The 16,569-nt window shown below is 55.8% G+C and overlaps 7 protein-coding genes across 7 annotated transcripts; 3 read left to right on the forward strand and 4 right to left on the reverse strand.

Moving 5' to 3' along the window:
• Positions 1-480: 480 nt before the first annotated feature.
• PHSY_004127 (hypothetical protein) lies at positions 481-3,996 on the forward strand (the record flags this gene model as incomplete). Its single annotated transcript, XM_012334744.1, has 1 exon — positions 481-3,996. The coding sequence occupies one exon, from the start codon at positions 481-483 to the stop codon at positions 3,994-3,996; it is 3,516 nt and encodes a 1,171-aa protein (XP_012190134.1).
• A 165-nt stretch (positions 3,997-4,161) lies between these two features.
• On the reverse strand, positions 4,162-6,336 carry PHSY_004128 (hypothetical protein; the record flags this gene model as incomplete). The annotated part of the gene is made up of 1 exon (XM_012334745.1): positions 4,162-6,336. The coding sequence occupies one exon, from the start codon at positions 6,334-6,336 to the stop codon at positions 4,162-4,164; it is 2,175 nt and encodes a 724-aa protein (XP_012190135.1).
• Positions 6,337-6,550: 214 nt separating this feature from the next.
• PHSY_004129 (hypothetical protein) lies at positions 6,551-7,843 on the forward strand (the record flags this gene model as incomplete). Its single annotated transcript, XM_012334746.1, has 1 exon — positions 6,551-7,843. The coding sequence occupies one exon, from the start codon at positions 6,551-6,553 to the stop codon at positions 7,841-7,843; it is 1,293 nt and encodes a 430-aa protein (XP_012190136.1).
• Positions 7,844-8,094: 251 nt separating this feature from the next.
• PHSY_004130 (hypothetical protein) lies at positions 8,095-11,063 on the reverse strand (the record flags this gene model as incomplete). Its single annotated transcript, XM_012334747.1, has 2 exons — positions 8,095-10,971; positions 11,061-11,063. 2 exons carry the CDS (start codon positions 11,061-11,063, stop codon positions 8,095-8,097), a joined length of 2,880 nt encoding a protein of 959 aa, XP_012190137.1.
• A 736-nt stretch (positions 11,064-11,799) lies between these two features.
• PHSY_004131 (hypothetical protein) lies at positions 11,800-12,810 on the reverse strand (the record flags this gene model as incomplete). The annotated part of the gene is made up of 3 exons (XM_012334748.1): positions 11,800-12,173; positions 12,385-12,497; positions 12,767-12,810. The coding sequence occupies 3 exons, from the start codon at positions 12,808-12,810 to the stop codon at positions 11,800-11,802; spliced, it is 531 nt and encodes a 176-aa protein (XP_012190138.1).
• A 591-nt stretch (positions 12,811-13,401) lies between these two features.
• Positions 13,402-14,556, reverse strand: PHSY_004132 (hypothetical protein; the record flags this gene model as incomplete). Its single annotated transcript, XM_012334749.1, has 1 exon — positions 13,402-14,556. The coding sequence occupies one exon, from the start codon at positions 14,554-14,556 to the stop codon at positions 13,402-13,404; it is 1,155 nt and encodes a 384-aa protein (XP_012190139.1).
• A 150-nt stretch (positions 14,557-14,706) lies between these two features.
• On the forward strand, positions 14,707-16,207 carry PHSY_004133 (sequence orphan; the record flags this gene model as incomplete). Its single annotated transcript, XM_012334750.1, has 2 exons — positions 14,707-14,784; positions 15,698-16,207. 2 exons carry the CDS (start codon positions 14,707-14,709, stop codon positions 16,205-16,207), a joined length of 588 nt encoding a protein of 195 aa, XP_012190140.1.
• Positions 16,208-16,569: the final 362 nt, after the last annotated feature.

A 16,569-nucleotide genomic window follows, 5' to 3' on the forward strand; every position in this document is an offset into this window, starting at 1 on the left:
TGCACCGCGGGGAAAGATGTGGGAGGCTGGCCGACTGAGTGTGTGGGAGAGACGAATGTTAGAGCGCCTTGCCTCTCCCACATTGCCAGGAACACGAGGAGCTGCAGCGTGGGCGCTGAGGTGCCCCGGATTTCTGGGGCCAGGGTCTCGCCGATGGAAACTGGAGGGAGCTTGATCGAAACACGACAAACACACCTGACAGTCTTGCTTTAGAATCATACAAATCGAATAGCTGTCCCTTGCGTCATCTACACCAGGTAAGAGATTACGCAAACCCCTACCGCGTACTCCCTCTCGCGACACGGATCTGCGCGATGCTCATCTCCTTGGTGTAGCTTTCTTTGATGGTAGCCTTCGATACACCGGCAAACAACGCAGAGTTGCAATACCTGTGACGGGTTATGCGACCCATAGGAGCGGTAGGCCGAAGCCATTCATGGTCAGTCGATCGTACAACAGCAGCATCCTCAAACACGCACGATGCGTTTCACATGCAGCCACTGCGGAAAGGCGTACGCGCGTACAGAGCATCTCAAACGTCACATCCAATCTACGCACCATTCAACTGAGGCCGACGAAGCCCCACGCATCTTCATTTGCGATGCACCGGGCTGTCAGAAGACGTTCCGAAGAAGTGACGTGCTAGCAAGACACAAACGAGGCCATGCAACAAGCGACAATGGGCCCATGCCGAAAAAGATCAAGCGATCCGATTCGACCTCCTCACCGGTGGATCAAGCGCCGGCGACGCTCCAATACGTCGAAACTGGAACCTACCTTTCGCCTCGAGGTGCTTCGCAGCAGTCGCCGAGCGAGACTGCTCATGTTCATCCCCAAGTCATCGCAAATGGCTGTTTTGCTCAGACAAACGGACTTGCAGGCGGTGCTGTCCAGCCGGTGCAACAGCCTGTGCAGCCTCTTACAGAGCAAGCCCTTCAGCAGCAGCAGCTGGCCGCTCTCGACGTCTCTTTGGCTACCCGCACAAGTGGTATGGATGCAGAGTACCTTCCAGACTCGGCTCTGTACGGCTCAAGCGGCATCTCCTTCTCCTTTGATGACTGGAACACCCAAGTCTTCGGACAGCAGGACGGCGGAAGGCTCGGATGGGATTCGCTCAATTACAAGAATCTCACTGGGCTTGACTGGATCTTTGATGATGGCGCTGCCAGCCTCACGGATGCTTCGGTTCTATCTGGAGCTATGCCTTCTACTTTCGAGGAGGACTTTGCCGCCGCCCTCGATGATATTGGCCCCAAGCCACCGGATTCCCTCTCTCGTGCCAACGAAAAGTTGTTTGAACGGGCTAAGGGCTATGGTGGCGAAGCAGACCCCTTCGAGTCGCTCGGCCTGATCAACCTGGCCAACACCGCTATCGATCAAGCAAACGGCACCGGCGGTCCATCTACCAGCGCTGCTGCACGGACGGGGCGCAACCCTGACGACGATGGCGAGTGGCCTCAAGATTTTCGCCCGACTCGGCGTCAACCGCCCACTCTCGAGATTTCAGACTACATCCTTGCTGTCGAGATGGAAGACGACATGGATGATCAAAGTGCTCAGCGCAACTTTGAGTCGAGCGAATCCTTCTCCGAACAAGGCTCCAATCGCCACATTCCCCTCGTCTTGATAGAAGAATACCCGGGCGATGAAGCCACAGCGTCCCGAAGCAAGAATCGCAGCTCACCGACCGCACACGCACGTCATAGCGAGACATCTGATCCTGCCTACCAGATTACTGGGAAGGCACGTTTGAATCTACTAGAATACCTTCGCCACTCGTGCAAACACCCGTGGTCTGTCTACTCGTTCAATGGAAACGCCGATCGATTCCTCTTAACCTCCGAGCTCGAGATCCTCCTTTCCCTCTACTTCAAGAAAGTGCACCCGTACACTCCGATCCTCCATGCCGCCTCCTTTGACCCCGAGACAGCAAGCCCAGTGCTATTGCTGATTCTGATCACAAAGGGTCTTGTCTTCTACGTCTCGGAGATGCAAGCTCGTGGTGCTCGCACTTCAAGCCTCACACGTTTGCAGAAGCGGGTCAACACCCTCGGCCCCGCATTTTCCGAATCTACACGTATCGGTACGATGAGCGCATACGAGGCCGACCAGCGTGGATTTCTCGACGTCAGCATCAATCAGGCCTGGCTTTTGCAGCAGATGTTTGGCATCGGCTCTGGCAACAAGCGTCTTTACAAGCTGGCTGAGCGCAATCGAGGCGGTATCATGACCGCGATCCGTCGCACAGGCCTCCTCAACATGCCTGGTCTCCGACTCGATTTCTCCGAGCAACCCTTGGAAAGCATCGATGAACAGCTTTTAGAAAGGCGATGGAGAGCGTGGATCGACCGCGAGAGCCGGATCCGACTCGCGTGGTTTGTCTTTCTCTACGATCAGCTCTACGGCCTTTACATGGATATCTCGCCCATGTTGCTGTACACCGAAGTCACCTCACCCTTTCCGTGCGATGAGCAGCTCTGGAATGCCAAATCGGCTCGAGAGTGGTACCTTCGTATTCCGCAACACACCCAGTCGACGCCAAAAGCTTCCTTCATTGACGTTCTCAGGAAATTGCTCGACCCTCCAAGACACGAAGACATTCCTTTGCGCCTCAACCGTCTCGAGGCATACATTCTTTCCGTCACTCTATACCGGATCCGCTGGGACACCAGCAAGCGCTCAGTGCTGTTTGGGATGGAAGCCTTTGCCCATGCCGAACAGGTCACGCTCGGCGAGAATCACGTCGTCGACGCCGCTTCCGGCACGGTTGCTATCGACGCTGCTGCGGCTAACGCGCTACAGGGACTCGCCGAGGCAGCCTCGTATGCGACGGCGTCTTTGACCGGCTCGAGCACGTCGAATCGTTCAGGCAACCTTGCTAGGCATTCCAACATTGCATTGAGCATCGACGTTCAGCTTCTGCGCTTCCTATCTAAGATGCATTTTAGCGGTCCTCCCGCCTTTTTCGATCGGCTCAAGGATGCGGCCGGAAGGGCGGGCACCGCAAGACGCACGGACGCGGTGGCAGAGCTGCGACGCTGGGTGGTCGATCCCAAGAATCACGTCGCCATGCGAGGGATGCTTCTGGCTTCTGCTCAGGTCTACGACCTCGTTCGTAATTGTTTCGAAGCAATGCGGCCAGACGCAGTCGTGCTACAGAGTCACGTCTGCATCGTCAGCCTCTTCCACGCCGCCCTGATTCTGTGGGCATACGACAAATTGAGGCCACATCAACATGAACCCGTTACAGCGCTGCATCGAAACGGGCCCCTCGATCACGCCGCGAGCGAGCTGCTAAAGGCACGCAATGGGTCTGCGGACGACATTCTCAAGCTGAGCAGGTCGCAAGCAGAAGCTCTGCCGTATCTTTCCCCGGCCGCGCTGCGCACTGTCGAAGAGAGCGGCTACATTGACCTCGTCCGATCGGGCAGCGATGTCTCACAAGGCACGGAGAGCGCCGACGATTGGCACGAGCGGTCCAGCGAAGGCACTAATGGCTCGAATTCGAGTTCGATCTCGGATTCAACCGTGTCCTCTCGGGTAGTAGAAGCCTGGTCCATGGGCGCATATCGGTCAACGCTGGACGGCAAGCCGCGTCGTTGGAACGCCGCCTCGCATCTGATCGTCCGGGTCGCAGGTATCGGTGAACTTCGCACAGCACGCAAAGACGCGAGCACGACAGCTCAAATTGCGTCAGAGGGCTCTTCGGATGCGGGAGGTGAGGTGGAGAACGAAATGAAAGGGTCGGGGCCGACGACTCCGTCAAAGATGCGCGGAAGCAAAGAGACGCCATTCCTGCCTGATTCGGGCCGAGCCAGAAGTGTGAGGACCTCACAAATACTGCTTCGCTTTGCCTCGCTACTTCGCAAGCTAGACTGGGGACTGGCTGCATCGTTCCGAACCATCCTCGTACACATGGCTCGGCAAGAAGCAAAGGCAGCTGAAGCCGTCGACCAAAGAGTTCCGGTGGAAGCACAACTTAAGACAACGGTCTGAAAGCTGGCTCTCCTCAACGGGGACCATCGATCTTGGTTGACGTCAGTCTGATGAGCTTCGTTCTCAGCTTGGCGGGTTGGTACGACCACGGTCAACGAAAAGCGTTGCTCCAAGAATCATGTCTTCAACACTCTCAATATTGCAATTCAAGGTGACAAACATACCCTACTGGTCTCGGGGGACCGTGCCGAGTGTGATTGAGGTCCAGAAAGAAAAGTCTTTACCGACTGAGCCTGTCATCTGGCCACCCGATGCCTGGTCGCTCGTGGAAGCAGTACCGGTATAGCGATAGGTGACATGCATGGCCAGCTCTACAGGGCCTGGGGTTGCAGTAGCCGAGAGGACGAGGTCGAGGTAGAAAGTGGTGGTGTGGCCCTTTTGAATGAACGGCTTGCGTCCTCGTCCTACGGTGCGAGATGCTCTGCCTGCGTCGTCGTCGTCTTCATGCTCTTGAATCACCCACGCCGGCTCGCTAGCGGCTCGTTCAACATCCTCGATGACGGCGGTTTTGACGGCATGACGATGTGGTGAAGCTTCATCCGTGGACTGAGACTGCACTTGAAACTCGCTTTTGCTGTAGATATCTTCAGCATCTTCAAGGTCCCAGACTTCGTTGAATGCATTAAGTGGAATGGTTGTTGCCGACGGATACGCCTGCCATCCGAACCGCGGACGCCGACTCAACCGTTGTGGCTGCTCGCCAGCTGTGACTTGCGTCGGATGAGCCGATGAGGTGCCTGAGGAAGGCTGCGAGGAAAAAATGTATTTTGATTCGGGCAGAGGCGGCACCGCTGCAGCGCCCCCGCCGAGAGACGGATCGACGAAGCGCACGAAGCTCATTTCGACCTGCACTGGATCATCCAAGGGGTTGGTCACGGCGATCTGGTAGCTGTACGTCTGGCCAGCGACTAGATTGTTGACGTCGATGTCCTGCGACGAGGTCAAGATAGACGAAGTGATGCCGACGGGGTCTGTGGCCGACGGCAGCACCGACGCAGGTCTTCGTCTCAAGGCGCTCGCTGTCAAGCCTGCGCCGACCGTGTTTGAACCCGCAGTGCCGGCGGAACGAAAGCGCAGAGGGTCGAGATGGGGTTGTTGATTGGCCAGACTGATCTGAAACTCGGGCAAAAAGTTGAGGGCAACGAGCTTGATCTTGAATCGATTCGAGGCTGCCTTAATATCTGGTTTAATGACGATGTGTCGACAAGCGGGGCATCTCTTGGAGATTTTGGACTTGAGCGCGACTCTGGTCGGTCTGAGCTCCGCCACACGTACTGGCTGATCGGCTATCGAGACCGAAGACCATCGTTGCTCGAGGGATGTGATCTTGTCGTCAAGTGAAGCGAAAGGCTGGCTGGAGCTCGACTGGATGCGAGCTATGTAGTCTCTTCGATGTTTTTCGCGTTTGGCAACGACACCGATGGATGGCACAGACTGTGCACCGGAACGGCTGCGGTCATCTCGAGGAGGTTGCCACGGATTCAGAGCACGATACGGTTTGAGCTCGTCTGGCTCAGTGGGAGCCGAGCGTGCGGAATGTGCGGGGTGCCTCGGGTGCGCTAGGTGTGGAAGATCGCGCAACAGCTTGGACGACTGAAGCGCGGCAGTGGCGGCGTTGCGTGCGGCCGCGGCTCTTGCGCTGCGGCTCGAAGTTGCGGGTTTGGTAGCAGAGGGGGCTACCGCCGCTGCGGAGGAAGACGAAGCGGGCAGAGGACGGGTACGGGAGGAGCTGCCTGAACCAACCGCGGCAGAGGTGATGGCCGCTTGGGTTTGCGTCTTGAGGTATGGATCAAAGTGATCCTTGATCCGATCGAACTCGAGCACGTCGGCTGCATTCTCTTCCGACCTCTGCAGCTGCAGACTGAGACCGGTGGGTTTCTCGAAAACGAGACCCACGGACTTGGAATCCCAACGACAGACGGAGCAGGCGAGATAGTAGGGTGGCTCGCCCTGGCTTGCAGCTGGATCGGTAGGATCGAGACTGCGAGCGGCAGAGTTGTTGAGGTCACTGGCTACGACCGAGAGCGTGTGCTGGCAGCAAGGGCACTCGAAGCAGTTGCGTGAACATCGGTTCTTTTCAGCCTTGACGCTGGCTCCTGGCACTTCAAAGAGACAATTTGGACAGTAGTAGCTCGAGATATCGACGGTGACGCAGCGATTGCATCTGATCCGATCGCATTCGTCGCAAAAGTAGAGCGACTCGAGCGGCTGAAATGCGTATCGCGAGGCGGTTGAACGGGCAGGTAGACCGGGCGGCGGAGATGCTAGCGAAGAGGTGGAGGCGACGTTGCCGTGAACCTGGTTGCAAGAGCAGTAGTAGAGGACGTGCGGGGTCGCCATAGTCCGCCGTCAGTCTACACAATGCAAAGGTGATCTCTGTGGCGAGCCAACGTCGGCCTGGCGAGAAGGTAGAGAGTGCAGTACTGCGATGGTGTTGGCTGAGCACAGAGTGTTGTTCTCCACGTCGTATCCGCATAAGTCAGTCCAACCTGCAAAAGTGAACCCTGACCCACGTCGAGCGTAGCATCCAACTTAACAGCCTTTTTGTCACGGAATGCCGATTTGTCCTGGAGAGCGTGTTGAAGAGATCAGACCACTTTTCTCGCGTGCGCAACCAAAGACCAACACGCCGGTCACGGTCGAGCGAAACGCTTTCTTCTTCTTACAAGTTCAATCACTTCTCTTCACTCACTTCTTCTGTACCAATCCGCCACCTTCAAACACAGTCAACATGTCCAGCGTAGATGCACAGGCTCTTGCCGACAAGGCACAGCTCAAGATCCAGAAGCGCAAGCGCTTCGAGGCCGTTTTCCCCCTCTTGGTCGAGGAGCTCACCGCTTACCTCGCCTCGGAAAACATGCCCGCCGAGGCCATCGACTGGTTCCGTCGCAACCTCGACTACAACACTCCCGGCGGTAAGCTCAACCGTGGTCTCTCTGTCGTCGACACCGTGGAGATTTTGCTCTGCACCGATGCTGCTACCGGCAAACTCTCGCGCGAGCTCACCGAGCCCGAATACCTCAAAGCTGCCATCCTCGGCTGGTGCATCGAGCTTCTGCAGGCCTATTTCCTCGTAGCCGATGACATGATGGATGCAAGTGTCACTCGCAGGGGTCAGCCATGCTGGTACCGCGTCGAGGGTGTCGGTAACATCGCCATCAACGACGCCTTTATGCTCGAAGCCGCCATCTACTTTTTGCTCAAAAAGCACTTCCGCGCCGAACCCTACTACGGCATGCTCCTCGAGCTCTTCCACGACGTCACCTTCCAGACGGAGCTTGGTCAGCTCATCGATCTCATCACTGCTCCCGAAGACTCGGTCGATCTTTCCAAGTTCTCTCTCACAAAGCACCACCTCATCGTCGTCTACAAGACCGCTTTCTACTCCTTCTACCTCCCCGTCGCCCTTGCCATGCGCATGGCCGGCGTCACCGACGAGGCACTCTACAAGCAGGCTCTTGACATCCTCCTTCCTATGGGCGAGTACTTCCAGGTTCAAGACGACTTCCTCGACTGCTACGGCACCCCCGAGCAGATCGGCAAGATCGGCACAGACATCTTCGACAACAAGTGCTCTTGGAACATCAACGTCGCCCTTCAGAATGCCACCCCAGAACAGCGTCAGATCCTCGATCAAAACTACGGCAAAAAGAACCCCGAATGCGAGAAGCGCGTCAAGGACGTCTTTAACCAGCCCAACATTGACCTTCGCAACCGTTTCCAAAAGTACGAGGCCGAGTCCTACGAGCAGATCAACACGCTCATCAACAACCTTCCCGAGTCGCAAGGCCTTCGTCGCGACGTCTTCCGCTCTTTCCTTGACAAGGTGTACAAGCGATCCAAGTAGTCGCTTCTTGCCTCAACACAATTCTGTCCCTACGTGCTACTCCTCTGGTTTCCCTTAGAAATTCTTAAACAGTTTGTTTGATTGAATCGTGTTGTGTAGCTATAGGTAGAACGGAAGGAACATACAAGACTGAGATTACAAACGGTGAAAATGTACTGCCGCAATGACGAGAAAAGGTATCAATCCGGGAAAAAAAAACACTGCAGAGCGGAAGAGCCCAGATGCGAGAAGTGGATGGGTCATAGCCACCTTTACGCTGCCATGGCGGCGGCCATGGCAGCACCTCCCGGTAGACCGGATCGACCAGCTCCGAATGTCTTGGTGATCGATCTGTCCGTCGGGTTGAAAGTGTAGCCGTTTGCATGGAACAGCTTCGATCCGAGGTAAGGTCGGATGTCAAACACATCCACCTCCTTGGCGCGCGTCTCGAGCTCCGACACGGGCACCGTCACGACCGTGCTCGATGGCGCTGCACGTTCGCGGCGTGCGCCGTTCGAAAGTTGAACGAATCGCATGCGGTCCTTGACGATCGAGCCCAGGAGGAAAGAGAGCAGCTCGTCGTGGTCGCGACTCTGGTGCAGGTACTTGCGGAAGCCCCTCTCGAGCGTCTTCTTGACGCTCATCTTTTGGGCCGAAACGAACGACTCGACGGTGGCACGGATGGCCACGTCGATGTCATCCGTTCGCACATAGTCTCGCAGGTGCATCTTGGCAGAAGCCTCGGCCATGCGGATCATGCTCTCCAAGTGACGCACCGTGATGGGGAAACTGCCCGTGGAGATCGACTCGCGACGCAGATCAGCGTACAGACGCGAGATACGGTCCTGGTCCAGAGCATTGAGCGAAGGTCGCACGTGGTCGCGTGCGTACATGATGTACTTCTTGAGCAGGTCTTGCGGCAAGATATCGGCATCAAGCGACGTAGCGACCAGCTGCTCGTCTGTCTCCTCGTCAAACTTGGGGTGGGATCGCAGATGCGAGCCGACGACGAAACGCGCAAGCATGTCGTCCTTGACCGGATCCACCGTGTCCTTGACCACACAGAGCGCATCGAAACGCGACAGGATCGGCTCGGTGAGCTCGACGTTCTGGCTGAAGGGAATTGTGGGGTTGTAACGGCCGCGAATCGGGTTAGCCGCAGCGACGATGGCACATCGAGCTTGCAATGTGGTGACGATGCCGGCTTTCGAGATACTGATCTGCTGCTGCTCCATGGCTTCGTGGATCGAGGTTCGGTCGGCGTCGTTCATCTTGTCAAATTCGTCGATGAGACAGACACCCTTGTCAGCCAGCACCAGCGCTCCTCCTTCGAGCGTCCACTCGCGCGTCACGGGATCCTTGCGTACCGACGCCGTCAGACCGACGGCGGAAGCACCTTGTCCCGTGGTAAAGACGGCACGCGAAGCCGTCTTCTCAACGTACTTTAGGAATTGCGACTTGGCTGTACCGGGGTCACCGAGCAGCAAGACGTTGATATCTCCACGGATGCGATGCTTGCCGCCAATGTCCTTGGGTACACCACCGAACAAGCTGAGCGCGATGGCAGTCTTGATGTCTTCGTGGCCGTAGATGGAAGGTGCAATGCTCTTGATGATGCGCTTGCCGATGCGCTCGTCCTTTGCCAACGCCTTGATCTGACGTTCATCTTCCTCGGTCAAGCGGAATGCCGAGTAAGCATCGTCACGCTTTGCAATGTGGTTGGCTTCGAGGACGGTGGCAAAGACGGGGAAGCCATTCTTGGTGTTGAGTGAGGCGTCGAAATTGTTGCGGTAGACACCCGTGATCTCGACCTCCTCGCCCGGTTTGGCCGAGTCGATGAGATCCCAGAGCAAGATCACCTCGCGATGACGTGGCAGACGACCGGGAGGAACGCTCCCAGGCGACTCTTGCAGCGTCATCTTTTGGTAGTTGCGGTAAACGGTCTGCTCCGAGTTGATGCGGAAGGGCCCACGCTGCTCGCAGTTGGAGCAGTAGCTGAGCTTGATCTCTTGGTTCGCGTCCTGCCAGAAAGGGCCCAGGACAGCGCCACAGCGGAGACAGTCGAACTTGACGTATTTGAGCTGCGGGAAGACTCCGCTGCGACGAGTCACGACACCGCTGACGCGAACGAGCGAATTGAGGTGTCCCTGGCGCAGATCGCGCAAGGTAGACGAGGTGGGCAGATCGGCGATACGGACGTGCACCTCGGAGTGGATGCGGTCGTAGGAGGGGTAGTAGAGCATGATGACGTCGAAAGCAACTTCGTCAAAGATGGGTAGCATGCTGGCGGGTGAGTTGGCTAGAAAGTACGCAAGAATCGCCTTGGAATCGACGAGATGAAGGAAGGAAACTTCGAGGGACTCTGCATTGGTCTCGCCGAGCGTCTTGATGCGTTGACCATACACACTCACACCGTTCTCGTCGACGTAGGTGACGAGGAAGTTGCGGAATTCACGAACAATGGCTCGGCGAACGTTTTCCGTGGCGACCCAGCTAGCGATGCTGTCCGTCTTGACATCGCCGATCTGATCGAGCGGCAGGTCGTCGAAAGCGGCGGCGTCGGCACCGGCAGCCGCCTCGTCGTAGTGTCGGCGTCTGCGACGATTGAGAATAGCAACACCATCGTCGGCATCGCTGGCGCCATCGTCGCTGTGAAGGAACTCGGGAGCACGCGAACGGCTGCCGCGGTTTGCAGCCTCGGTACGGTCGCGTCGACCCATTCGGAGTTCAGCAAGACGACGGGCATTGGCGTCCATCTGGTCGTATTCATTCTCATCATCGATGCCGAGCGTGGTATCGTATCGGTCTAGTGCGGCATTTTCGGTGTAATCGTTGTCCATGTTCTCGCCGAAAAGGTCTTCGCCCTCGTCGTCCGAGTCAGCGTTGGCCTGAAAGTGATCACCCAGCTGCCTTGCCTCTTGCTCTTCGTCGACGACGTCTGCATCGTCAAGCTCGCCGTCGGTGAAGTCGGAGAACGCGGCGGGAGGACTCGAAGGGGGAAGAGAGGAAGGCGGTGGTGACGACCGACCGGCGGGTGTGGTGGCCGTTGACGGGCCTGGAAGAGGCGAGGAGGCATCGAAGGGATCGTCTCGCTGCTGCAGCTGCTGAGAGCGACGACGCTTGCGGTTTGTGTTATTCTGTGAATCAGCCTGTCGCAGATCACGGAGAAAGTAGTACCGTGCAGGTGTCAGTGTCGCCATCGAAGTCCGTCTAAGGCATCAAGCGAAGAGTCACTTACCATGATGGGCTCGTCTGAAGCTCGTTACGACGTTCGAGAGGAGTATGTGTGGCTCCGGCAATGTCTGTGATGTGCTTGCGTGATATGCTTGCTATGACTGAGGGAAGCAGGCGAACGAAAGGGAGATGCAGGATCGCTGATGGTGACAGGAAAGGAAAGGGGTCTCAGGACGAGGACGACCAGAGAGACTGAGTCGCGAGCCAGTGCCTGAAATCACGCACAAACAACGGCGCAAGCTCTGCATCTTTGCAGCAAGAACATCACACAGCGCACCTGCCTCGTCCTCGTTCTGACCCTCCAATCAACACTCTCTGCGCCGTGTCACTCTCACACTGTTGCGCGCCGAAAATCCCAACTTCCAAAAGGCATGCTTTGACGCGAACCTCATTTACACGACGAGCTCGCGTCCATCGCGTAAACGAGGTACTTCCAAACGCGCTGGCACGAGACGCGTCTCAACAATCGCACGAGAATGAAACTCGAGCAGCCTCGCTCGGATCTCGGTGGTCCTCTTGCCAAATTTCCGAAAAGTTTCATGTGCTGCTCCACTTCGGGAGCCTCGACCGATACTACATGTCCATTGCCACGCTCCTTCTTCGATCGACACGGCCATATTCTTCGAGTTAGCTGCTAGGATTTCTCGTAAGATGGCGGCGGCCAAAAGAAAAGCGGGCGACTCATCAGCAGCACCAAGGCGAAGGCGCCAAAGAAAGACGAGAACCCTCGCAGTCTCTTCCGACTACGACTCTTCTTCTTCATCTTCCGACTCGTCTTCATCGTCGAGCGACAGTGACTCGGAGGGAACGCACGACCAATCTCGACAGATCGGCCCCATCAAAACTAGACGCAGATCTTCTTCTGCATCTTCATCTTCATCGTCATCATCATCGTCATCCTCCTCTTCGTCATCCGGTTCGTCAGCGTCATCGTCGTCCTCCTCCTCTTCTTCTTCTTCTACCTCCTCCTCCTCCTCCTTGGCAGCCTCGTCTGATACAAGCGACGAAGAATTTTCCGCACTCGATGGAAGCAACCCGCCATTTTCGAACCGTAGGCGTAAAGCTAAAAGTCGCGTGACGAGCGAAGCAGATACGACGCAAATTCCAGCCGATGCATCTCACCGAAAACGACATACTTTCAGGCTCACACCAGAGCCAGATTTAACCACATCAATCGCAAGCACTGCTACCACCTCGAACAAGTATAAAGCACGCTCGCTAGCCGCACTAGAGCCGCGAGCGCCACAATTGCCCTCTCATCTCCAGCGCATCGTTGATGCCAAGACGTCCCCCGCCTCCACACGGAAGCCTGCAAACTCGAAGGCAACGTCCAAGTCGCGCGAGTCGCAGGGTGAAAAGGAGCGTCGTCAGCAAGCTTTCCGATCTCTCTGGCTCAAAGCCGTCGCAGATGAATTCGGCGACGAACTTGATGCGATCCGAACTGTAAGTGAACGCCCAAGCGCTATAGCTTAGCTTTCTTGTCTTGCTGCGTCCCATGTGCTAACCCTGTCAACCCTCCCGCAAAACTCTTTGATTCTTCTCACAGCGCGAACCGACTCTTGGCGCAGATGGTGGCACGAGACTTCCTCTTTTCATTGACGCTCTTGCAGCCGGATCCGAGCTCTTTTCTACTCCTGCAGCAAGTAACTCTGTGCCATCACACTCGAGCTCAACCCAGCACGCAGAATTGGACGAGATGGCATTGGCTACCTCTCGTAGCACACTGCGACGATGATCGCCGTTCTGGACTCCATCGTCGAATGTCACAACCTTGCAAGTCGAGATCGGAAGAGGGCACGATCTTTGCTGTGCTTGTCATTGCCCGTGTAGCTCGTGAGCTCCGTGTGAAGGTGATCAGAAACGTGAAATCACCATGCATTCCACTATCTTGGGAACATTCTATTCCGTTTTCCTGTGCGAAAAGACAGCCCGTCGAGCGAGCAAGACACTTGGCAGGCCTCTGGTGCCGCCTTCGACGAACCATTTCGGCTAGCTATTCCAGCTCGTGGAACGCGGTGACAGGTCACGCGAAGTGTGCGCTCCTGGGATCGGAAAGCAACGAGAGACCGTCAAATGCTTCAATCGTGAACGAATAAATCGCCAATCTTGCAAGCTGGCGATGCCGACGCAGCGAGCTTTGTGCAAACAAACAGCCCTTTCCTGCACACAGATCACTCCCGCACAAAGACCTCATGACCGTCACTTGTATCGCTTCAGAGCGCTTGTTCGATCTGACATATGTGCTACTGCAGAGCAGAAGATGTGATCGGTTGCGCCGGCGACCAAAACGGGACGCTCGCTGAGAAGGAAAGAGGCATGTAAATGACAGAGGTGGGAAATGACATTTAGCGGCGGCTGTCAGCAAGATTTGTCTGCATTTGAGCTCGATCACGGTCGGCAAGGTTGGTCACGATGAGGATGACCTTGTTGCGGTCCAAGAATCTGCCCAGCTTGCCCTTCTTTTTGTCGATCTCCATGCGTTGTTTCTGCTCCTCTTCCTCCAAGTACCGCGAAACGGCTACTGGACCCCCCTGTCTCCGGGTATCTTCAATGGTTTTCTGTCGCCTGTCGTTTCTCCTGGCGTTCTTCTTGGCGGGAAGGCGATCTTGCCAGATGTTGTACTTTTCAACTTTCTCTGCCGTCCGCTCAAGGAGAGACGTAGCAGGTTCTTTGTACTGTGAGGGTTGTAAGCGCGAGTATTGGTCGGGCGTGATCTTAACATAGCCGGAACCGTAGTCAAACGGATCGTATTCAATGGGTCGTTTGTTGAGGTTTAACAAGCCACCCTTCGCGTTGGGGTGGCTCTCCGGTAGAACATTGGGCGATCCCAGCGAAAACTGAAACATGCTTTGTTGAGTTGCAACTTGATCGCCAGGAGGCGTCGATGTTGTCGCGTATACGCTGGAAACAGGCACAATCTGAGCATGAAGACCGCGCAAGTGGAAGAAGCTTTGGTTGGCATGCGCCACGTAAGCTTCGCTTCGAGCGCGACTCTTGACGTGTGCAGCGGTCGTGGTCAGTGCTTGAGTTCCGATGGTGGCGACGAGGAGCTCCCATGAGCTGCACGCGATGGTTCCAATATCCATGGCGAAGTTGAAGATCTTGATCTTATCGTCGAAACCAATAGCAACATTGAGCCTGCTGAGGAACGTGATGAACTGCTGCTCGCTGACACCGCTCTCGGCCAAAACAGGTGCGTATAGCAACTGAAATCCTCGCAGACGATTCCCCTGCCTTCGTTGAGGGATCATGACGGGCTTCTCAAGGCGATGCGGCAACACGCGAGGTGGCCCGTCAAAGTAGCTGGGCAGGCTCTGGAATGCCCGGTCTGCATCACCTCGAAGATCCTCCTCCTCCACCGTCAGCTGGTCATCTTGCTCCCGAGTGAGCTCGGCAGCTCCGTAGCCATCAATAGGACGAGTGGATTCGATGACATTCAGACCAAGCCGGTCTTCTTTGCGGTCGGCCTTCTGCTTGTAATGTTGTACGAGTGCATCCATGTCGGGTCTTGGCTGATCTGTGAACGGATGTGTCAGAATGTGTCGAAAGAGTTGGTCGACAGCATTGTCAACGCTCTTATCAGAAGCGAGCAAATAGTCAAGGAAGTTCGGCAGAACAGGGACTGGCCGGCGGCAAGGAAGAGTCTCTGCATGGAAAGCTTCCTTGGACCGCCAGAACGCCGGGCAACTTATCAAGACGCTAGAACGCTCCCATACCGTGCAGCCAGGGTACAGTAGCGGCTCAATTTTGCGGTGCTAGTGGTGCGGGAGCGGGGTCGGCACCTGTTTCGGTACTCCAAAAAGACTTAGCGCCTCGGCTAGGACCATTCTACCGACCCTGCATCCGTCAGTCGTACCCTTCGTGTCTAGCGCTCACACCTGGTACCTGGCTTCGTGTAGCCTCAGGCTTGTCTACCATAGGAGCAATTCTCTCAAATCACCAGCCACTCAAGAGTGAATTCAAGCGTGGCTGTGCACCTCTCAATTTTTCGTGGTCGGCGATGACTGTTCCGCAATCCCATGAATGCATTCCGAGACTTCACGGCAGCGTATTAGAGGCATCCGAGACAGCACGGTAGCCGAATCAAAGCAAAAGAAGTCTGTTCTGTGTTTTCGGCACGTGCATGAAGTTGGCTAAAAGGTACGCATACTAAAAGTAAGTTAGTGTCGGCGCTGTTGAACCGACTAGCAATCAGGTGACCTAAGATAATCTGAGAGCCTTAACGAGCGGCGGCTGGAACAAACCTCGTTTTGTGCGTGAATGGATCCATGCATCCCCGAGTGAACTCCCTATCTGGTCGCTGGCGCAACCCCAACGAAGTCAGAGGCGTATATATACAGTAGAAGTTGGACGTGAACCCATTCCGACGTACCAAAGCAGTTTGGAGCAACTTTCAAGACACCAAACATACAACGTCAAGCTATGACAACCAAAAGCAACGACCAGCCGGAACTCGATAGGCTCAGAGCCCAGTACGAAGCTCAGCTGAGCTTCCACAAAACCCTCAACAAGCTGCTGGGGACGCTGTTGCTGGGCTTGCTCTGCCTCTTTTTGCGCTTTGCGATTCCTGTAGCTCGAGCTGCTGTTCCCGTATAACCTTTCGACGTCTTTTCTGACGGGGAGCGCATCGGTGTCTTCCAGGACCCTGTCATAGGCCACGATTTCGTCCTCATCAATCACCTCGAGGATGAGTCCTTGGAGCCGTTTGCCCAGTATCTCACAAATGTGGGCAACTCGTCTATCCTGGCAACACGCGACTGGAAAGATTGTGAAAGACTTTCCACCGCGCAATGGGCTGCTTGCAACACAGCTCATGGCATTTCTGGAGCCGTTCAATCGATCGGCACAGCAACTTTGGGGGCCTTTATCAATGACGAGGTCAACAATGCTTTCACCGATGGCCGTGACAACTGGAAGCTCCGCTCAATTTGCCACGTTTACGATGGTGACAACATTTGTTTGTCTTGGGCCAATTACGACACGAACACACTAAAAAATGGGGAGAGTGGTGATATCGGCGGATTCGCAGCGGCCCGCATCAAGAAGGGCTGGAGCTCCGAGTTGAAGGCAACCGACTGCAACAACGGCGTGATTTACATTTGTGTCAGCAATCGAGCCACGGGTTGTGGCAGCGGTGTCTGCGGCCAATAAACCCAGCAGCACCGAACAGTCCAGTGCGCTTCGCCAAATCTACTGTCCTGTGCTGTACATGTCATTGTTAACCGCGATTGTCGCGCTCGCTACAACATGGCATAGATCGATTGAAGAAATGGGAAGATGGCCAGCCCTGCAGCCACCAGGTTCGGCTGCCAAACATATCGTCAAAAGTAAAAAATGACGGCTTTTGCCTTTTCTTAGGATATGAAACCCTGCCCTTGTCTGCGAAGTTGAGGTTTCCAACTCGGGCAAAACATAGCACTACACAGTTGCTGGAGCGGAGGGGTAGGGGGTAGGGGTTAGGGGTTAGGGTTAGGGTTAGGGTTAGGGTTAGGGTTAGGGTTAGGGTTAGGGTT

This window comes from Pseudozyma hubeiensis (genome assembly GCF_000403515.1).
Source record: "Pseudozyma hubeiensis SY62 DNA, scaffold: PHS38, whole genome shotgun sequence".
NCBI classification, from domain to species: Eukaryota; Fungi; Basidiomycota; class Ustilaginomycetes; order Ustilaginales; family Ustilaginaceae; genus Pseudozyma; species Pseudozyma hubeiensis.